The sequence below is a fragment of the Podarcis tiliguerta genome (genome assembly GCF_965153285.1).
Source record: "Podarcis tiliguerta genome assembly, chromosome: 5".
NCBI lineage: Eukaryota > Metazoa > Chordata > Lepidosauria > Squamata > Lacertidae > Podarcis > Podarcis tiliguerta.
This window is the reverse complement of record NC_139538.1, coordinates 64,540,207-64,563,891: the sequence shown is the minus strand read 5'-3', so window position 1 is coordinate 64,563,891 and position 23,685 is coordinate 64,540,207. Positions and strand designations below refer to the sequence as shown.

The following is a 23,685-nucleotide window of genomic DNA, read 5'->3' as shown; positions in this document are numbered from 1 at the left end:
ATCAAAACATCTGGAGGTCCGAGTTTGAGGAAGCCTGCTCTGAACTCTTCCTGCAGTTGTATCTATAACTTCGAAAACAGACATGCAGGCCAATCCTGTGCATGTCTATTAAGATATACATTCTGTGCAGTAACAAGGTTGATAGGTAAAGGTACCCCTGCCCGTACGGGCCAGTCGTGTCCGACTCTAGGGTTGCGTGCTCATCTCGCTCTAGAGGCCGTGAGCCGGCGCCGTCCGAAGACACTTCCGGGTCACGTGGCCAGCGTGACGAAGCTGCAGCTGGCGAGCTAGCACCAGAGCAGCACACGGAAACGCCGTTTACCTTCCCGCTATAAAGCGGTCCCTATTTATCTACTTGCACTTAAGAGTGCTTTCAAACTGCTAGGTGGGCAGGAGCTGGGACCGAACAAAGGGAGCTCACCCCGCCGCGGGGATTTGAACCGCCGACTATACAATTGGCAAGTCCTAGGCACTGAGGTTTTACCCACAGCACCACCCGCGTCCCAACGAGGCTGATAGGACAGTTCAATTGTGTCCATGTGAACAGTTTCAAGTAATCCAGGTACATATACTACATAAACAGTAGGATTTTTCTAGTCAGACAGACATCATTTTCCTCTGCCTGCCAAGTGAATAAGGTATGTGTGCATATGCTTCCTCCTCCCTTCACATACTTCCGGTTTATCAAACCACATTCTGCTGTGACAATCAAAATGGAACACTTTTTGGTTTCATCTCTACAGACCAGAGTTGCAAATTACTGTTTGATCCCAGTTTGCAATCCTGGTTTTTAGGACTTGATCAAACCATAGTTTTCCAGTTCAACAACAAACAGAGATTTGATAAACTAGTAAGCATGCTATTAAGACCATAAGAAGAGCAAAGGGGAAGAAGGAAAGAACATGCTCACAGCTCATTCCGTATTCTCCAAACAATAGTTTGGAAGATTAGAGAACATTCCAGACACATTATGTTAACTCATATGAGTACATATCCAAGGATGAAGTGCAGTGATACCAGATATAACTGAAATTATAATTTACAAATATAAACCAGAAGTAATAAAAGTATCAGTCCTGGTAGTCTTGACTTTAGGTTCATCATGGATCAGTCAGCAGAGTCGGCCAAATCCCATTCTGTTCACTTTTACATTAAGTGTTACCAAATTTTAGGAAAGTTGCTGCAATGTGCATTTCAGTATTACTGCAGCCTTGTCAAGTTCTGAATTTTTTAAAAGTTGGGAACTATGGGAATTGGATAATATGACCAAGTAAAAGAATATTATGAAAACAGCTTAATGGGAGAGACAGACCACACAGAAGACAAAGTTAGCAAGAAAACAACAGAAAATGCCCATAGGACCCAGATATAATAAAGTTAAGTGACAATATTCTCTGCATCAGGAAATAAAGCAGGCAGGCTGAACACTGAAAATGCTAGAGGCAAACAAATAATTCTAATAAGTGAGTACTAAAGAACAAGAAACGAGTCAAGAAGTAGAGGAGCAAGACAAATTAAAGATCCCAAATGATTCCCAAGAGGTGAACAAAATCAAAGCTTCAATTTTGTTACGCATAAACACATACAAAAGAACTAACCAGCAATGTAATCTAGCCAGTTTAACAAATAGCAAACCCTCGGGAATGTTTTTGTATTGGTTTGTTTGTTTTTTTCATTTAAAGGCATTCAAAGAAATCCTTGCTAAAAACTGGGAAGTCAAGCAGATAGCCAACTGGAGGTTGACTACATCTCTGGTAACTTAAAAAACAACAACAACACAAACAACACAAAAAACCTAGCATTGTCCTCTGCAAGTTTTAAATTTATTGCCTGCAGTTCTTGGTATTAGGACTCAAGTGTATGGAAAATAATTTTGTATGAACAAAACTAGCTTCCTTATCTGCCCTCAGAATCTGCAATTTATGTCAGAGCCAAGTCGCATGTAATGCATCCAGTAATCATTGTGCATTGTGTCTGAACAGGGAGGCTCCATTCCTAAGTATTTTGACTTATGTGCCTTAGGGATGCATCTTCTCCATGAATGAATCCTATTCTTATTTGAAAAAGCTATTAAGTGCTATCCTTCCCTGCCACAAAGAATCCCATAAGTTTATTATGCATTGCATAAAGCAGTGGTTCCCAATCAGCTATGTGGAACCCCTGTTTTCAAAAGCCAAACCATGGGAATGTCAGTATCTTTGTGGTAGTTTGTGATATGTGAATGGTACCACCACACCCTCCAACATGTTCCAGTGCAAAACCAGGGTGCACGTCTTCTGGGTCGCGTTCCTGCATGAGTCACACTCATTTTGGGTGGACCATGCTCTCACCCATTTGTATTATTGATTGTATTATTGAGTGCTTGAGTGCTCACTCTCCACTCCATTCATACTAAAGGTATGTGATACACACACTTTTCCTGGATCATTTGTCCTCTGTGAAGGTGTTGGCAGGAAACTGTCAACATTTAAAAACCTTTGGTGGGAAGGGTTGCATTACCTTAACATGAGTCAGCTGTGGGTTTTTCTTAATTATTATTTTTCTTTCTTCTATGGGGAAAAGGTCTTGCTGTTTCATGTGGGTGTTCTGAGCAGCCAAGTAGCATTCCTGAGGACAGAATGCCCCTTGAAATGATGCACCATACCCAAGGGCATTCTTGAAACAGCAGCAAGACTTTTTCCTTATCAAAAGGAGACAATAATAAAGGGAAAACCCATGATTACTTCTCCAAGGGAGAAGGTATCCACCACCACCACCGCCGCCTTGAAAGGTCTAAGAATTCCCACCATCACCCTGAAGATGAATCAATCTTCAGGAATGCCTTCACCCCTACAAAATGCTGAGAAAAGCTGACAATAATTTTGGAAGCCTCTGTCACTATAATGATGTTTTGAATTATGATTCATGGCCCGTAAGTGGATTGTTTGAAACCTGATGTGAATTGCAGCAACAGCACTACTTCCATTTTTGTTTGTTAAAGTTTTTAAAAAACAAAAACAAAGAAAAGATAAGAGAATGTCCCAGTCCATACAAAATGACATCTGTTTAATAAACCATAGTTTGTTAAGCCACAAATGATTGGGTACAGTGCCTGAGCACTTGAGCATCCTTGTGGGCACATTTCCCTCTTTAGATGAGACCAAGAAGCATGTGGGTCAGAGTTCATATGTCTTCTGTTGCTACCTTCCTGGGAATATTGGAAGTGGCTCACTCTCAGCAAATAAACTGCTCAAGTCTGAGAGATTAGCTACATTCCTTGAAAATTTCTACCTGGATATTATCACTGAAGTACACTGCAAACACGCACACACAAAAACAGAAGGTCAAAGCCAACAGTGATTTACTGAAGGATAGATAGTAGTGCTTTCCAGAATTCCCAGTGCAGTTTGAAAGCACACATTCTTCTTCAGGGGAAATGTTACATGTTTTATGCTTGTCGTAGGGCAGAAGCTGCTTCTACATTTTTCAAGTTTTTATTACCTAAAAAGAGAATGTCCGAATACCAAAAGCATACAAGAAAGAAGAAAAAGTATATTGTGTCAAATCTTCCCCCTTACCCAGAACTTAGCTGACTTTGGAAAAGGAAAAGTGCTGATAAAATATTTTTACAAGCTTAAAGTCCAGAAATGGAAATATGGTTTTGATTTTCCCAAGGAGGAATGGCTAACACTTTTCAAAGCATGGGAAAAGAGTTAAAGCTGCAACCAATTATGTTAATATAATCTTGAATCTGCACTCAGAACGCAACCGTCGTTGTTTGTTACAATGTAAAGTGCCTGAACCCACATTATTCTGTACAGTTTTGCCATATTTGCTGTATTTGTTTACAACTAGAGAAGCTCCAGGTCCCAAAAGATCCCTAGGCAAAAATTAAGATTTAAAAACCATTGTTTTGCTCTTTTGCTTGCTTCTACACATCTAAACTATAGCACTATGTAGCCACTTTAGAGCAATTCAAATATAAATCTGGTCTCCTTTCTGTTGTTCAATAACAACGCCCCGTTAAGACTCAAAACATTTTTTTGCTTATCAATGCTGTGTTTATTTGTCTTCTCCTTGACATTTTCTATCTAATTTTTAAAATGCAATCTTTTCACCTGTTTAATTCCTCTGAGTCTCCATGCTTTGCAGAACTCTGATTTGAAAACCAGGCAGAAGTTAATGAAAAGTATACGTTGTGTTTGCCAGTTCATCTGATTCTCATTAAAGTTCTGAATTCTTTTGGAATGTTACGCAGTTGCAGAGAGATATTGTTGTAATACTAGGCTCTTGGACAATGTCACAAAGTGGTGAACTGACATCATGCTTGAAGAGGTAACAAGCTCAACATCTCTAAGAGCAGGCATAGGCAAACTCCAGCCCTCCAGATGTTTCGAGACTACAACTCCCATCATCCCTGACCACTGGTCTTGTTAGCTAGGGATGATGGGAATTGTAGTTCCAAAACATCTGGAGGGCTGGAGTTTGCCTATGCCTAAGAGGCTTCTGTTGAACCACAGCCACATACTTACAGTTCTCCTTTACATAATTCACTGTTATCTTTTTGTAGGATCTCTATTCGTTACAGCACTTTACTGTTAGCTCTGGTTGTTGTTGTTTTTTGCTTATTGGCTTTTAATAATAATAATAATAATAATAATAATAACAATAATAATAATAATTTATACCCCACCCATCTGGCTGGGTTTCCCCAGCCACTCTGGGCGGCTTCCAGCAGAATATTAAAATACAATGATTAATCCAGTATTAAAAGCTTCCATAACAGGGCTGCCTTCAGATGTCTTCTAAAAGTCCGACAGTTGTTTATTTCTTTGACATCTGATGGGAGGGTGTTCCACAGGGTGGGCACCACTACCGAGAAGGCCCTCTGCCTGGTTCCCTGTAACTTTGCTTCTCCCAGTGAGGGAACCCCAGAAGGCCCTCAGCGCTGAGTCCTTAAAAGCTCAAAGTTACTTAAAAGCTCAAAACATTTCTAGTAACAACATTTCTGTTTGCAATGCATTATACACACGCACAGTGTGCAGTTGATATCTTACATTCGTGTGCAGTGATCACAGCATTACATAGCTCTGAGAGACTGAAATCATCGTCTTATTCACAGAGGAGCTATTGTAAGACCAAATGGCCATATCACTCTTCCAGAGGGCATCAGCTGTCCTAATGAGTTCCAACTGTGATATCGAGTCTAAGATTACGTATTCACTAAAAACTGCTCCGGAGGGAAGAATAAGACTTTTAGATATAGCATGACTGGAACAATGAAAAGGCCTTATCTACTGCATGCCCTATCACAGCTCAAACCTACATGATAAATGCAGCAGGAACTTGTCCTGCATTTGTATCTGATTCTTTGCTGTTCAGCAGATCAGAAGTGAACCTCATGTATACACAGCTGACTAGCTTGGGAGAAAATCTGCCTCAAGGTTTTATAAGGATGTTTCCACTGTACTTTCCACTATGATAAATGACAATGATAAATTACTTCCCTCCCACCCACATTACCCTGAATTTTTAATTTTTTTTTGAAAGATCTATGCAATTACCGGTATATATTCCCACTATGCTGACTGACTTCAGGTTGCGTTTTCACCACTGACAATACTAAAAGAAAAGTGTGTCTGTCTATATTTTCTCTGAAAAAATTATTTGCTGATTTACTATACAGATATATAGCCCATGCATACTTACTATCCCAGGTGGTTTATGATAATTAAAATCACAACAGTAAAATACAGCAAGAGTAACATCCAAGGCTACAAACCCAGCCTGCTTTATGGAGGCAGTGGTAAAAACACCTCAAGAAACCCTCACTGGATTCAGAAAATCTAACTAATCACTGGCCAGTTGCCAGTCTCACCTTCTTAGGCAGTGTTCTTGAATGGGTAATTTCAGATGAGATCTAGGTGCTCTTGGAAGAAACTGATTCTCTAGATCCATTTCAATTGGTTTTGTTTAATTTTCCCTAGATCCCCAGTAGTAAATGTTGAAATCTTACTGGGAAACAAGGAACAGTTATTCTCACCTCCCCCCACCCCCGGTCATGTTTTAGTTTCCAAATAGACATGACATAGGTTTCTAATTATCAGGGTACGTTGATCTCTTGACTTTCTCTAGAATGGTGAAAAATGAGTATAACACTGCAGTCGTGCTACTTTATTAGCACCACAGCTAATGGTGCCATTTATAATTTAATTGTTTACTATCCTGGCACTGTAGAATGCGTAATCTTTTGAATAATTATTTGGAACCATTTCAATCACAGGCAAAAAATTAGCAGTTAATCATCTGCCCTGATTTCTGCTTTCTCTTCCATACATCATCAATATCCGTGATATTTTCTTAATTGTCTTACGTTGTTTAACTTGTTTTTTGCTGCTCTCTTTTTGAGTGGCTGGAGCAGGAAGAGTTATTTGTTATTTTTGTAAAGTTCAAAGAAGCTGAAACAAGACTGCTCTTTCACTAAACCTCTGCAGGCAGTTTTGGTTAATTCAGGTGGATAATGTGGTTAGTCCTATACCTCTCAGATGACTGGGGTGCAGCTGTAATCATCTGAAGTTGCCCTGAACCTCCTTCCTTGCTAAAGCTGCCATTGCCACTATTGCTCACTATAAATAGTTAAAACAAAAATAAAACAATAATAGTGATGTTCAGGGGTAAGTGCTGATCATTATATGCCTAAAACTAACTGTACCTCACACACATGAGGGAGAAATATCAACAGGCTATGGGAATTCTAAGGTTTGTAGAAGTATGAAAACAATTTTTTTGGGGGGGGGCCTAAGTAGACCCTTCACCCCTAAATCAGTCCAACAAGAACTGAAAATGCTTGGCAGCCACAGAAAGAAAAATGTTTAATTTTTTTTTTTTTTTCAAAACCCTGAAAACTAAGGGGAATGTAATGTAGTGTCCTATAACAGGAACACACTATGCTGCAACATTTTGTTGTACATTCCACTTGTCGTGCAACTTCAAATGACTAACTAGTTTGGGGGTCAATATGATTTAATGAGATAAATAGATAATTCTGTAAGATACTTATAATAACCAATTTGTATGTCTTTTACTGGATCTGACAGCTTGAGCCAGGGCTTTTTTTCAGTTAGAATATCCGTTAACAAGAAAAAAGATTAATATCTTATTTCTGAAAGATCAGAGAATTGCTTTTTATCAATAATACTTTATGTGCTGTCTCCTTTATTCTGAATTTGAATCAGTGACCCATCACTTAATATGAACAAATGGAGCTGTCAAGTGTAAAAACTAGCACAAAAGGAAACTGTTGAGCCCCGCAAGCAGCACTCTTTATTTTATTCAGAGAGAAGGCTGGTGTGTGTGTGTGTGTGTTTGCATACTGATTATTTGGGAAGTGGGGGAAAAACTAATGCAAGAGCAAGTGTTATCACGTGCCAGTGACTGACTTGAATGGGAAGGCATGCAAACACAGCAGAGACACACAGGTAGCAATACTGTAAAGATATGAATCCACACATTTACAGATGCAGTGTATGAGCATGCAAGACATGGTTTTAAACATCAATATCATGTGCTTTTTGAAAAGCAGGATGCAAAAAGTAAGAATTTTTTTTTAGGTGCAGTGACCTTTCAAAATCCAACAGAGTACCTCTCAGGCAAAAATATATATATGGATTGCTCCACTTCCAAATGTCATTACCCTATTGTAATATTACACTGCAGTACCACTGCCATTGGGCAATACATGAGATGCACTGCATTTAAGGCCTCCTTGTTTGCTGTTACAACAAGCCTAATTGCCATTGATATGTTTAATCTATGCAACATTCAAGACTCAAGTCATGCAGTTTGCATGTACTGGGCCATTAAAGAGCAACTGATTGTGCAGATGCTGTCCTCCCCACCCCCACCCCCGGCAAGCTGTGTGTTAGTTAGCCGAAGAAATAGCAGAGTTGGGTGGTGGAGGTTATAGGAGGTGTTATGTCACACAGGAAAAATGTGTCTATTTTGAAAAAAACAGAGGTCGGGTCGGGGGGGAGCAGACAGATGGGGAAGAATTGTTTGGAGCAAGGGTTCTTCCCGCCTGAGCGGTACCTATTTACCTACTTGTACTTTGACATGCTTTCGAACTGCTAGGTTGGCAGGAGCAGGGACCGAGCAACGGGAGCTCACCCCATCACGGGGATTCAAACCGCCGACCTTGTGATCGGTAAGTCCTAGGCTCTGCGGTTTAACCCACAGTGCCACCCGCATCCCTAGTGTACACATGTGTAAATAAATACCGCTTCCAGTGTACACATGTGTAAATAAATCATATTTCAAAGATGCTGCAGACTCCGCCGCACCTCATTTTCCCCAAAGAAACACCCTGGTTGAGTGTCAATACCCCTTGGTATCTTGTGCACTGCTCAGCATAGGTTGGGGTGGCCAGTAACAATATTTTACCTTTTCTGGCATTTTAGAAAGCTTACAAAAAACTATTCACAAAAAGACAAAAACAAAAAACAAAGCATACTTAAAATAGCACAGAAGACCCAGCTAGATCCCAAAATCCTTTGCAAGCAGACTGACACCTCACTTCTTTAGGAAGACTAATAATGAGGAGCACTGATGAATTTCTTCTGGTACCAAAGCTACAGAGCCAGAACTGTAAAGGTCCGGCTCTTTGCAAAACTTTAAAGTTACTCTGGAAGGTGAGAACAAGGTTTTAACATGCAACAGTTAAAGAGAAATGGTTCTGCCAGAACTGACAAACTTTTCGAGAGTATTTCAGGTTGCATTTTTGAAGTTGAATGCTTAACATTATCATTGTTTCCATACGGTTGCCATTCCTTCCTACCAGCTGCATATTCAGAGTTGCAACAAATAAGCCAACTTGTCTTTAGACAGAATAGACAGATGTTCCAGCCAGTTTCAGAGGCAATAGCAATAATGTAAATGTGTTAGTCAATAATGTTTCTTAAATAAGCTCTGTGCACTTCAAGGAATTGCATGTGTTTATCTAGAACTAGCAGAAACGCCTCCAAATGCTAACTGGTGACCTCCCTGTCAAAGCGAAGGAATATCAAGCTAATTACAATTATGACTGCCATTCAGTTATTTATGCATTAATGAGCGAGTGAAATTACAATGAAGTCACTTGTTAGCATTCTAAGTGGCATTGTGCACAAAGTCATTGCCTGCAGAAGATGCATAATTGCTATCAGTTGAAACATCCATGGGGTGGAGGTGGGGAGGGATGAAACTAGTACAAAATTACTAACAAATAGACTGCCAATTTCTTTTCAGAATTTCTCATTTCAGGATGACAATAGTTCTGGCCTCACCACCACTCCAGTTTAATGAGGAAAGAGAGTTGCTGTTAAATATCAGACACAAAACAACATCTTGGGAAGGAGGTGGATGAGAAGGGAGATGCTGTGAGGAATAATAGGTGTAACAGCACTGGCTGGCTATACACGTTAACAGTTTCTAGCCTGTTTGCCCTAAGTATGTGCAAAAAGAAGGGCATGCGAACAATGAAAAAATAAGTGAGACTCTATATCTTTATCACAGCAACACTTCTATTCTCCACCAGCTACTTTAGCTCATCTACTAGAGTCATCTAAGTTTTTTAAAAGGCATTTTTCCTAATTTGCATAGGAAATGTAACAGTTTCGATTGCAGAAGCTTTTAAGAACTGAAGGAGGGAGGGTGCAGAATCTATTGACTGAACTTCCGAAACACAGATTCTGCAAACTGTCATATATCTAAACCACTTACTGTAAAACACCAATTTTTGTTGACATATGAAACATGAATTTCTATAGCATGCCATGATACACTCACTCTTCAAAGGCCTTGGAAAGAACAAACGATCCTCAAAAATGTGTAGACCTGGAGCGTTTATGTTTCTATTTACATATACGAGCACTCCACAAAACTGCTAACTGACCGAAGTGCGTCTGGACTGAATATCAGTATTTGTCAACATTATGACTTCAGGATTAAACTCCAAAATATCCTTACTTTTGACGGTGGCTGTCCGGGTACAGTTGTAAAGGATAGCGAGTTCCCCAAATACCTTGCCAGGTCCCATGGTGCACAGTTTCACACCTTCCTTTGTCACTTCAACCTTTCCATCTGTGAACAAAGAACAGTTCCACATCACAAACTTTTTATATCATTTATAATTTCTCCTGCATTACATTTCATGAGCATGAACTGCTGTAACAAGAGTGGGGAATTTGTGGCCCTTCAGATGGTGCTTCCATCATTCCTGACTATTAACTATGCTGGCTGGGGGTGATGGGAGATGGAGTCCAACAACATCTATATGATCCCAGCTTCCCCATCCCTGCCCTCTCACATTGCATAGATGGTGAAAAAAATCAATGCTTTACAGTGTAAGTATGCTTTGTTTTCCATTTGTTTAATCCTTCAATCTGTAGTTGAGGGAGGCACTTCCACATACATATACATTCTACATATCCAGAAATGAGCCTCAAGTGATATAAAACCAAAAGCGGATAAGCTTTGAAGATTGGGTAACTGTGCATTAAACAACAAGGAAACTTAGACACTAATTCTTAAAGTTGCAAAATTCTTAAGAGAGACAAGATTGAATGGTAACAGTTCAGGGAGAAAGGGAGCCAAACAAGGCTGATATCTCAGCCTAGCTGATTGAGTGACCCCAGCGATCCCAACTCTCCCTCTGCTGTTGCAATGGTGAATGGCAGCTGAAAAGTGACCATTGAGGGAGTGGAGTCAAGTGCAGCTAGACTGAGCAGAACCAGCCTAGCTGTCCCTTTTTCTACTGTTTCTTAAGAGCAGGCTTTCCACCAGGCTGCAGCAGAGCCTGCAGCACTTTCTCAGCAGAGTCTGTGGAATGGGCCCTAGTTCCCACCCCCACTCCCTAAATAAACATATTCCTTGGCTGCCAAAGATGTAGACTCATAGTGTAAGAATCTGGATACATCATTTGGGAATTACTTTTTACTAATTCCAGGGACTGTGGTAAATAAAACAGACATTGAAAAGGTCTAGCCTCCCACTTTTTTTTCTGAACTTGAAAAGATTGGACATTGACGTCTTCCCAGAAAGCACAAAACTCACATATGTTTCAGTTAAATGTCATGATACTCAGTTCAGCAAGCCCTTTTCTTATGAAGCAATCTAAGCAACTATGTAATTTTGGTCATTTTAAAAGGGGGGAAATCCTAATCCTTGTGAACATTCATCCATGAAGAAAGAAGCTGTTCTGAAAAGTAATTATTTTGACCCATTTCCATTGCATAATTTGCATTTTACATTGTATTTGCATTCAAAACAATTAAACTAATTTTATCATGTCTTTAAATTAAATTAAACTAATTTTATCATGCCTAAAATGAGGCATTTCATATCTAGAGGCAAAAGAAGCCATGGCCAATCTGTCTACTTCAAAGTGGCATGATACACCAATGTATTTGTATGCCTTAGGTTTGACTACCAAAAATGCCTTCCTTAGAGCCCACTTAATGTGGAGTTGCACAATCACCATTCCTTTCTGAGCAAAAAAAATATTTTTGAGTAAATATGTTCTGCAGTTCTTCATAATTGAGGGAATTAATGTTACATCTGTGTAGACTTCAAAGACCTGTGACCTCCCAACCAACCAGCAAGTCTGGCTTTCAGGCACTCACTAAATATATAATTATCCACCACTGCAAGAGTAAATCTATACCAATCACAAGAAATTGGTGGCAGATATATTGCAACAGGCAGCCAAGGAACATTTCCATCTTTACAAAATTGAGTAACCCAGGTAAATTCAAATACACTGGGAGATCATTTCTGCAGCTATATGTATTTTAGAGAGTCTCCAGACTGCACTTACAGAAACACTGTGTACACAAGGAAACACTTGAGTACATGCAGGACCAAAAGGGTTCTTGGGTGAAGCATCAATGTGCTTAATGGCAGCCACATGTTCAAAGATCTTTCCACAAAACGCAAGGTAAGGATGCCCCTTATCAAGCACTGAATAGCACCAACCATTTCTTGCTGGAGAATTCATGTGTGCAACCTCTGTCTTATGAATTTCCCAACCTCTATGTCTTACCAATATTATATAGCCTATATACCCCTATTTGGGCAGGGATAGCCTAACTTCTGTTGTCTACACTCTGCTGATCTCTAGGTTAGATTACTGCAATGCATTATACATGGGGTTGCCTTTGAAGATGGTTCAGAAACTGAAGCTGGTGTATAACTTGGTGGTCAGGTTCCACACCAGGGCAAGATTGTCTGAGCACATAACACAAATCCTGGCTCAGCTGTTAGGCTACAAATTAGTTTTCAGGCCCAATTCAAAGTGCTGGACCTTGTGCATCTCAGGATCCCAATACTTAAAGACCACCTCTCCTCATATTAACTGACCCAGAACATCCAATCGTCATCTTAGGCCCTTCTCTGTGTGCCTCCCTCCATGGAAGGGTCCAGAGGCTGGCAACATGAGAACGGACCTTTTCAATGGTGGCTCCCTGTTTGTGGAATGCCCTCCTCAGGGAGACTCACCTGTCACCATCATTGCATATATTTCGGTACGTTTCTTTTCTGCCAGGCCTTTGGCTTTTGATTATCTGTAGCTTCCTTGAGTGAATGGGATTTTTAAAAATCCTGCCTTTTAAAAATATGACACACACACACACACACACACACATATATATATATATATATATGTTTACATTGTAACGTATGTGTTTAGTGTTGTAAGTCGCTTTGCACTTTTGTAAGAAAAGCAACCAATAAGCTAATTTTTTTGGGGGGGATAGCAATAACCCCATCAGTTATTCAGTATAGCAGCTGTCTCCCCGCCCTGCATAGATTCACTAGGCAGTGTACATTCAAACTATATGGGCACACTAAGTCTATGCACAATTTATCTGCCCATAGTAATTGTTCCTGTAGTGAGAGCCTGTCGCTTGAAGGCAGGAGTTACTGCTTGCACACACATACACATGCTTCATGTAAAGAATGTCTGAAAATCTCTATAGGAAACTGATCAATTTTTTGATGATTAGATATGCATATTTCTACAGTTAACAGTAATTTGAAAGCACTCCAGTTACAATAGTTAGTACCCTGATCTCTTTAAAAATATGCCTGAGGGTAAAATAATCCTGCATTTTAATATATATATATATCTCAAAATCATTGTTAGCTCGTTTATTATATACTATTTTGCAAGTTCCAAAAATATGTTGTACCAGTCAGGAGTCAAGCAACCAGAACAGAACTGCCGTAGGGCAATTTCTGCCATTGTAGAGCTGCGGGGGGGGGTAGATTTTCATTGCCTGCATCCTTACATTAGGCTTTCCAGATAAACAACAGAATTTTGCATAATTAAGGTCCCTTGTTTAAAACTGCCAGAAGCTTGGAACAAATGAATATAATCATTAACTCACTAAGTCAGGAGAGTGCACAAATAATGTTGGACATCACAGGCCCCAACAGCACTCAGAGAAAGAAGAACAAATGAAAATAGCAATACAGTCACAAACTACCAGTAATGAACATTTTCATTAGGGAAGATAGTATGTAGACTATTATTTCAGGATCCAGGTCCCAGGGAGAGCTGCTGCAGCTGCTGCGTTTTGACTACTGAGAAATGCTGATTTTTCTGGCTCGGCAAAATAGCCAAAGAATTTCAAGGAAGGCAAATTACTTCAGTAAGGGATGGTGAATTTTATCAAAGTATATGAAAGTATAGGGACGTGGGTGGCGCTGTGGGCTAAAGCCTCAGTGCCTAGGGCTTGCCGATCGAAAGGTCGGCGGTTCGAATCCCCGTGGCGGGGTGCGCTCCCGCTGTTCGGTCCCAGCGCCTGCCAACCTAGCAGTTCGAAAGCACCCCTGGGTGCAAGTAGATAAATAGGGACCGCTTACTAGCGGGAAGGTAAACGGCGTTTCCGTGTGCGGCTCTGGCTCGCCAGAGCAGCGATGTCACGCTGGCCACGTGACCCGGAAGTGTCTTCGGACAGCGCTGGCCCTTGGCCTCTTTGAGTGAGATGGGCACACAACCCTAGAGTTTGTCAAGACTGGCCCGTACGGGCAGGGGTACCTTTACCTTTTATATGAAAGTATATGAACACCGCTACCTCCCCAAGAACTAAACAGCACATGGAGTTAATCATGCGGTTTGCCCTCAAGTGGAAGATTTTTCTTTGCAAAATTCACAGGGGGCAGATTCGTATCAAGTTGGGTATTTTGAAGGGCCTGCGAATATACTGGAAAGTGACATCTCTGTTCCACTCTATTTGGTGAAGTCTGCTTGCTCAATCCAAATACAAGCTCTGAGCCTCAAAAACCCTAACTCAATATGGAGGCTAAATCACACATTCTCTTGTCCTCCACAGTGAAAGCAAAAATAAACTAAGGGCTGCTTTTTTCGGTTATGGTGTGAACATTTGGTACTTTTAGCACATTCAGTCCATCCAATTAAAAATTAAATAACATCCTTAGCCGAATTGCACTTGCATTTCTCTCATAAATTGGTCTATAAACTAAACAGCCCTATCACATTCTCATTTATTGTAAGGATATTTCCCCCCTTCCAATAATTAAATGGCCATTTTCTCCTTCTTGCAAGCAGGGAGAAGGAAAAACAGATTAATAGACTCTGAGAATGCCAATTTTATAATGGCCAATAATCTAATGGTTTATTACTAACTTCCAGTTTTGCCGTTTAGGGTTAGTTTTATGAAATCAAAACACTTATTGAGATCATTTTGATTCAAAAGCACCTTTATCAATATATAGCATCTTTATTCTGGTTGGATTAGCAAAATAATTCTACTAATGTTGCTGCTATAATACAGGCCTGTACAGCTTGTAACCCACAAAACTAGATGCAGTCTATGATCTATGTATTGCTTCCTCACTGATAATGACAATTTCCCACTCTTCACCCAGGGTTTTTTTTTTTGGGGGGGGGGGAGAGCACTTCCCTACATGCACTGATATTGGTTGAAACCTTGCTCTGAAGCCCAGACCAACAACTACACCAGACATGAACTTTTCAGTGATGACACTATCACTGTGGATCTGTCTTCTAGAGAAGGTTACCACTCTCAACTGTTTTTTAACTTTTCAGAAACTAACTCTGCACTGGTGTTGCTCTGAGCATCACACACAAAGTCCTGCCAGTCAAAATGGAAAAATTGGGGGAAGGGCTTTTTTCTTTGCCAACAACTCCCTGTTTGTAGGGGGGTTGCGTCCCAGGTTCTCAAAGATAGAATTTTATGTGCTATAATGTGCTTACTCAAACACATACAGAAATACAGATAGAAACCCTACTTCCTCTTCTCACCAACCTATTAGCTGCAGCAGCATAAAGTCTCCTCAGTTTAGTGACAGCTATTTTTCTTTTAGGAAGAAGCTCCACCCTGGAAAGAGTCTTGATTTGACACTGAGTATGCCTTGCAAAAACATTGTCTGAAATATAGAGATAGCAATAATCTAAGTTGATTCAAATCATCATAAGTAGGAAACATCTTATCTCCCATATGTGCAGATGATACCTTCACATTTAAATCTTTCTACGTGTCCAAAGCTCACAAATCAGGGACTAGGCTTCTTTCACCATGTTTTTCCTGCATAGTCTGCCAACATTCCTGATAGACCTATTTAGTTCCTTCTCCAGAAATTTACTTGTACAAAAGAGATGGGACCTCACACACCCATTCCATCAGGGCCCCTGGCAAAACAGCAACTCTTGGGTCACCTTTATGTAATACATTTTGGGGGAGGAATGAGGGGGCGATACTCAGCAATAAAGGTGCCATAGGCAGCAGCATAGCATGGATGCCATGGGCATAAAAAAGGGTGCTGGTGCTCCATACCTGTGAGTACTGTCACAAAAGACCCACTCTTTATGCATTTTTTGCTGACATTTCTTCCACTTTTATTTTGTTCATTTTTTATTGCCTCTGACATCATTAATACTTAAGCAGCAATCCAGAAGCCCCCTGATGTTTCAAAACCATTCCATACATCGCATGTTAAGGAGGAATGAGTTCACTAAATGACGCACACAACTTGAGACTGAGTCCTGAGACTTTTAAGAGGTAACAATTTCAGATTTTTCAGCCCCCAAAGCTATATTACTGAAGGTACGCAAAGCTGAAATCTAATCTTATGAAGTCTAGAGGGGGAAAGGATTTAAAATATATAAAGGAAATAGGAGAGCTGAGCCTCAAAATCTGCAGGCAGAAGCCTGGGGGCACATAACAGAACTGGCAGCTATTTGGGAATACATACAAACACACAGTTAAAGTTGTCTTGCTGCTGAAAAATTCAACTGCAAAGCTTAGATGAGAGGAGTGCACTAAAGAGAGAGGTGAAGAAAAGTATTTGGGGGACACCAAATGCCCATTGAAGGGAGATGCTCTTCAGTAATTAGTAGATGGAAGGCAGAGTTTCTGAGAACTTGATATCACAATGATCTGCTTTATGATTTATTTATATTTTACTAAACGAGTGCAGAAAGAAGAAGCAGCATAGTGCATCTGCAGCAGCACAACCGCACGCTTTCATCTGCTCCAGCTGCAACAAAACATGTCTCTCCTGTATCGGTCTCTATAGCCACAGCAGGCAGTATAACCTTCCAACAGTTTGACTTCTCCCCCAAAGATGCATTCCTAAATTGTCTCCCAAGATAACAGATGCCAACAACTATGGGGAAGGGCTATAGCTCTGTGACAAAGCATCTGCTGTGCATGGAGAATATCCCAATTTCAATCCTTTGCACCTCCAGGCAGGGCTGAACAACTTTAGCCCAGGATAACAACTAAGGACAACCTTGCCCTGCATATCCAAAGCTGATCACTGAGATCATAAGGGGAAGCACTAACTGTAGTCCCCCATGGACCAGTAGCATGACTCACGTCAATATGGAGTTTTTGGATTTCATAAAACTCCCTCCCAACAAATCAGGCAGGCACTGTCTTTGCTCAGTTTCAGATGCTTGGTTAAAACTGTTTTATTCCAGGGGTCCTTTGAACCATGAATGCTGCTCTGATTATTTAATTCCCCAATTATTAAATTATGTTTTAAATGTTCTATATTGTTTGTTTTTATTTTGTCAGCTGTTTTGGGACTAAAATAGTGAAAAGCAGGGCATTGTATACATTACAAAAATAAATAAATTCTCAGCACAATAAACCATAGTTCATAATGACATCCGAATGCAGCCAGTATGCCTCTGAATACCAGATGCTATGGCAGAAAGTTATTGTCACCTTTATAATTGGCCTGCGAGTGCTATTGAGGCATTAGCTGGTTGCTGTTAGGAATAGAATGGTAGACTAAGGAGATCTTTCTCTGACCTTTGCCCTGGCTATACTGTCATCTGAGGCCAGAGGTCATACTATGGCAATGCAAGCTGTTGATAGAAGAGATGCAAGTTCTTTCAGGCATCCTGCAAATTGCCACAGGGAGCAGGCACACATTATGACCACTGATTTCAGAGAGAAGAGGAGGAGCCTTTGTGAAGTACAGTGGTACCTTGGTTCTCAAACTTAATCCGGTCTGGAAGTCCATTCCTAAATGAAAGCATTCCAAAACTAAGGCGCGCTTTCCCATAGAAAGTAGTGCAAAATGGATTAATCCATTCCAGACTTCTAAAAACCACCCCTAAAACACCAATTTAACATGAATTTTACCATTGATCCATAAAGTGAAAGCAATAAACACTGTACTGCAGTTCCACAATCAATCAATCAATCAATCAGTAGCTGAACTGGGTTCCACACAGTCACAAAAACAAAACAAAAAAGCCACAAAAACCAAAAACACAAAATAAATAGCAAAAACAGACAGATCTCAGTGTAACACTCAAAACAGAAGTGTGGCACTCAAATCAGAAGCGTAACACTCAAAACGGAGCACATTCTGCTTCTGAAAAAAGTTCACAAACTGGAACACTTACATCTGGGTTTGCATTGTTTGGGTTCCAAGTTGTTTGAGTACCAAGGTGTTTGAGAACCAAGGTACCACTGTACCATGAACAGTGATGCCCAGTCCATTTAATTATCATGTTAAGCCTATTCCTATTCCTATTTTACTTGAAAACAAAAACTAGGAGGCAGTGACTGCCCTGTTCTAATTCAAAACATTCACATAAAATCATTCCTTTTTGGAAACCCATTAAATACTAATGCAATTGGTTGGAGCGGGGTGCTGATAATGCCAAGGTTGGAGGTTTGATCCCCACATGGGACAGCTGGCATATTCCTGCAATGCAGGGGATTGGACTAGATCATGGGTAGGCAAACTAAGGCCCGGGGGCCAGATCCAGCCCAGTCGCCTTCTAAATCCGGCCCTCAGATGGTCTGGGAATCAGCCTGTTTCTACATGAGTAGAATGTGTGCTTTTATTTAAAATGCATCTCTGGGTTATTTGTGGGGCATAGGAATTCATTCATTTCCCCTCAAAAAATATAGTCTGGCCCCCCACAAGGTCTGAGGGACAGTGGACCGGACCCCTGCTGAAAAAGTTTGCTGACCCCTGGACTAGATGATCCTCAGGGTCTCTTCGAACTCTATGATTCTATGGAGTGCCCCCTGATGTGGGTGTTGAATAACATGGAGGGCTACAGCCAGCCAGTTCAGCTCAAATATTTATTTATCAAATTGATAACTCAAGCTATCTATAGAAACATAAAAAGGTAAAGGTACCCCTGCCTGTATGGGCCAGTCTTGACAGACTCTGGGGTTGTGCGCCCATCTCACTCAAAGAGGCCGGGAGCCAGCGCTGTCCGCAGACACTTCCGGGTCACGTGGCCAGCGTGACGAAGCTGCTCTGGCGAACCAGCACCAGAGCAGCACACGGAAACGCCGTTTACCTTCCCGCTATAAAGCGGTACCTATTTATCTACTTGAACTTAAGGGTGCTTTCGAACTGCTAGGTGGGCAGGAGTTGGGACCGAACGACAGGAGCTCACCCCGTCGCGGGGATTCGAACCGCCGACCATGCGATCGGCAAGTCCTAGGCGCTGAGGTTTTACCCACAGCGCCACCCGCGTCCCTCATAGAAACATACAACCTACCTAATAAAAACATCCTGACATGAAATAAAGTAATTACCGTATTTTTTGCTCTATAAGACGCACCAGACCATAAGACGCACCTAGTTTTTGGAGGAGGAAAACAAGAGAGAAAAAATCTGACTCTCAGAAGCCAGAACAGCAAGAGGGATAGCTGCGCAGCCTGCATTTGCTCCATAAGACGCACACACATTTCCCCTTACTTTTTAGGAGGGGAAAAGTGAGTCTTATAGAGCAAAAAATACGGTAATTAAAATAAAAACTGTCATATTTGAACAATTGTTAATATATGCATTCTACCTGGGTCAGATAGTTTTCGTACAATCCATTTTAGATCTCTGATCCAACCTTAAGGGAGATCTTGGTGTTAACTCTTCATACATTAAATGCTTACTAGCCCTTTAGACAATATCACATCAGCTCGTTTTCGGAAAAATAAATGCATTTTGTGACTAAAGGACAAAAGCACCCCTTGATATATTTTGGAAGTACCCAAATTGCTTATGTCACTCAAGAGATCTGATTACTTTCTGAACACTATCTCAAGTGTCTCTGATAATCACCTAAAAGACAAGATTCATTATGTTCATCAGTCCTAAGCAGCTGTTGGATTATATCATTCAAATTTATATTTTAACCACAACACCCATTCTTTTCTCTTTCAGGGTTATGCTCTTCATTTCCTGGCTTTTCAATGTGTCTTATAAATTTGTTGAAGGTTTTACAAATAAATAAATAAACCAGGCATTAGAAATTATAGCCCCATGAAATATTAGAGCTGACCATCCACGGCAACTTTAATTAATTCATTTTGTTACAATGGAGCACATGTTTAGTATTTGCCCTGCTGAACAAGGAGGGGGGAACACATTGCAGTCTCTCATTATGACAGACAATGAAACACGGCCAAAGGTGGTGATTATCCCTTTGACAAGGACAAGGACGTTCTTCTCACATTTATGGACAATCATGTTGGCAGAACAATGAATACATTTTAACTTATAGCAGATATGAAGTAGTTGCCCTGTTGTGCAACTTCTCGGATACCAGACAAGCAAACTTGGCAAAACAAGCCAAAACTACAACTCTTCTAATCTCATTCTAAACCACTGAGTAGGATGGCTGTGGCTGGTAGGAGGAGGAGTTTAGAAAGAGATGGAGGGCCGCATCTTAGCCGCCTCCCCATTGCACAAATCCCATCCAATAGTGTCTATGCAACTATATTTTACTCTGAGTAGACCCGTTAAAATTAATAAACATGACTAAATTAGGTCCATTGATTTCAGTGCTTCTTCTCTGATTAAAACTTAGTTGAATACCACCGCCCCATATGTTGTTGAAACAGCACTCCTAGATTTTACTGCCTCACATCTTGACGCCTTATTTTTATGTGATACAACACATAAATACTGAACTATAATCACTTCTTATTTTTCATTGTCCCTCTACAATGCATGCAAAGAAAGCTGCTCCTTCCCTAAATACCGTTTTCAAATGCTGTAAAATGGAGAGCAGAAAACAATTTGATAACTTAAACCTTTGTTTCTGGGACGGAGTGCATGCCAGGCACAGGAAGTGATCACTTGACAACAGAGAGATCACCACCCAACAGTGAAAACGTAAAAGAGTTATTGCAAAAAAAAATATCAGGAGGAACTGCAGGAGGTTGTGAGTGGGTGCTCACAAAGTCAAATTGTTAAACAGAAAAAGTAACTATTGATATTGTGTAGCAACAGTTGTATCTAGTGTATACAAATTTTCAATCTCAGGTGTCTGAAACTAAGAAGGCAAATTCCATTTTAATTAAGTGTGCAACCAAGTATACATTGAACAAGCTTCACAAAGCAAACTTTTACACCAATAATGTAAAATTTGTCATATTGCTAGTTAATCCAATACCTTTGATATTTGATATCTGAAATGTGTACTTTTTATTATCTTTTGATTTGTTTGTAACATTGACTTAATATTATTAAACATGCGATTAAACTCCAAGGACATCACGTGAATCTGAACACCACCGGCATTAAACAATGGAAACATTGACATGTTCAGTTCAGTTTCCTGACTATGGGAATCATTTACGATAAACATAAAAAAGCAATATCATTAAGACTGAGGCAAATAATCAGATTAGAGTATAAGGAGTTATTAAAAATCACTCACTCATCCTGTGCTAAGTTATACCATGCAACAACTTTCAAATGCCTAACCCAGAGAAAACTGTATCATTTCCAACTGAATTAAGTAACATGGAATAAAACATACTGATTTCATAAACAAAGTGTTAACACTGCAGCAAAAAAATACAGTGTTAGCAAAGGTCTAGGAAATTGCTACCAATCCAAGAAAAATATATTATCTAACAATGCTGAAAGTGATTTAAATTACAGAGGCTGGTGAAAATCAGAGAGTAATGCAAAGAATAGTACTTAATAGCCAGTATCGTATTGGAACAAAATCCATAAAACATGAACAATACACATTCTCAAAAATATGATTAAAGCTACTGTTGCTTCTAAGCCATGAACTTTCTACCCTATAACCAGCATGATATCTTGACTTCCTGTTTTCTTTTCTGCCCAGAGTTCTGTACCTTATCTTGATTTTTTTCTTAACTGTTTCCTATAGACTGCTTCCCCTGTAAAAAGAAGCAATTGCCATAAGCTGCTGAAATAATAACATAATAATCAATTGCAAATGTGGCTTTCATTTATTATTGGTGAAACTGAGATAAGCCTCACTTGGGGAAACTGTATTTTTTTGTGATTTGACAGATATTACCTTTAGGTGCCATCTGATCTTCATCTATTTTAGGGTAGTGAGACAGAAACAGTGTTTCAGCAGCTGGTAGTGGGTCTTTCTGTCTTTCTGTCTTTCTTTCTTGAACTTAAATGACTTCGGAGGGTGGTAGATCACTGCCAGTTTTTGATACTTGTTGGTAGATCACAGCCTACTTGAGGTTGGACGTGCCTGCTCTAAACCATGCAGCTATGGTGGCAGAAATGGGAGAAATGACACTCTAAATCAGGGATGTTCAACTCCCAAGAGATTGTGATCTACTCCCAAATTAAAAAAAAAAGAATGATCTACCCATTTGGGAGATGATAACCCAAAGTTGTTGAACCTTTTCTAGGAGGGCAGGCCAAAGTTGTTGTTTTTTTAGAGGGATAGAACCAAAGTTGTTGAGCATTTTTTTTTGGGGGGGGGGGGAGACTCCGTATTCCATTTTTGCAGTTGTGCAAATGAAGGGAAGAGAGAGAGGGCAGGGCCAAATGCTCTTTTCCCTCGCAGAGGCAAGGACATCCCTGCTCTAAATAATCTTCATTGAACTATCCCCCTACTTATTGATCTGAAGGGGAACAGCTAAGCACCTGTTTTTGATTGCAGAAGGTCACAGGTTAAAACCCTGCCACCTCCAGGTAGGCCTGGGAGAAAACACTGCCTGAAACCCTGGAGAGCTGCTGCCAGTCAGAGTAAGGTAAAAAGGTAAATGACCCTTGGACGGTTAAGTCCAGTCAAAGGAAACTATGGGGTACGGTGCTCATCTTGCTTCAGGCCAAGGAAGCCGGTGTTTGTCCACAGACAGCTTTTCTGGGTCATGTGGCCAGCATGACTAAACCGCTTCTGGCACAATGGAACTCCATGACGGAAGCCAGAGCACACAGAAACACTGACTACCTTCCTGCCACAGCGGTACCTATTTATCTACTTGCACTGGTGAGTTTTTGAACTGCTAGATTGGCAGAAGCTGGGACAGAACAACAGGAGCTCACCCCATTGTGCAGATTCAAACCACCGACCTTCTGATCAGCAAGCCCAAGAGGCTCAGTGGTTTAGACCACAGCGTCACCCGCATCCCAGGAATAGAAGGCAACACTGAGCTAGATGCACCAATGTTATGACTTGATATAAGACAGTTTCCAATGTATTTATGAACACACAAGTGAATTCATGCAATAAAATGTGTTTCTGAGATGTGCAGGCCCCAGTACATATGGCTTTAGAGTTCAAAACCAGCAGGCCAAACAGCTGTAATAATCCTGGTTGCTTATGTTCCTATTTCCCCATAGCCCATTAGGAAGTAGCCTGCAGCACTCTGCACAAGCTGAAGCTCCTGTACCACTTTCAAGCAAGGTAGGAATTTGTTCTATTTATTACAGTATTGAGTTGTATATGAAATAATAATGGAAGACTGATGAAAAAGAACCCTAAAGAATAGAACTTAAGCATGAGAGAGAAAACAAGTGATGAAGAGTAAGAAGTTGGACGTGATAAGATAACTGATGGTAGAAACAAGGCATCCCGGCAGCCAAGATGGGACTACGTTATTTGCATGGAGCTATGCTTATAATGCAGGACCTCAGTCTAAAGTGATGCTACCCTTGCTTTGTAGCTGTGAATGAAGAAGCAACTGCTGCCAATTTATTTGCATGGAATAAGCTTGCTGTACCGCCAGATGAAACATGAAGCTGGGAACTGAATGCAAAGTGTAACACTCAGCTGGTAATAAGGAGAAACCTGCCTGTTGCCTGCAAGAAAGAAAGAAAAACCTGGTTTCCCATCACATTTGTGAAAGCTGCCACACACAATGAAAAGCTGGATGTCACAGTCCTAGATCATCAAAATGCAGGGCACTCTTTTTCCGT

The 23,685-nt window shown here is 40.5% G+C and overlaps 1 protein-coding gene across 2 annotated transcripts in view; it reads right to left on the bottom strand.

The window, feature by feature from the left end:
* Positions 1 to 23,685, bottom strand: part of PRKG1 (protein kinase cGMP-dependent 1) — a 653,626-nt gene that overhangs the window by 289,570 nt on the left and 340,371 nt on the right. For both annotated transcript variants that reach the window (XM_083443672.1, XM_083443673.1), the window contains one exon: positions 9,982 to 10,095. In XM_083443672.1, coding sequence (XP_083299798.1) covers positions 9,982 to 10,095 — 114 coding nt within the window. The remainder of the gene's footprint in view (positions 1 to 9,981; positions 10,096 to 23,685) is intronic.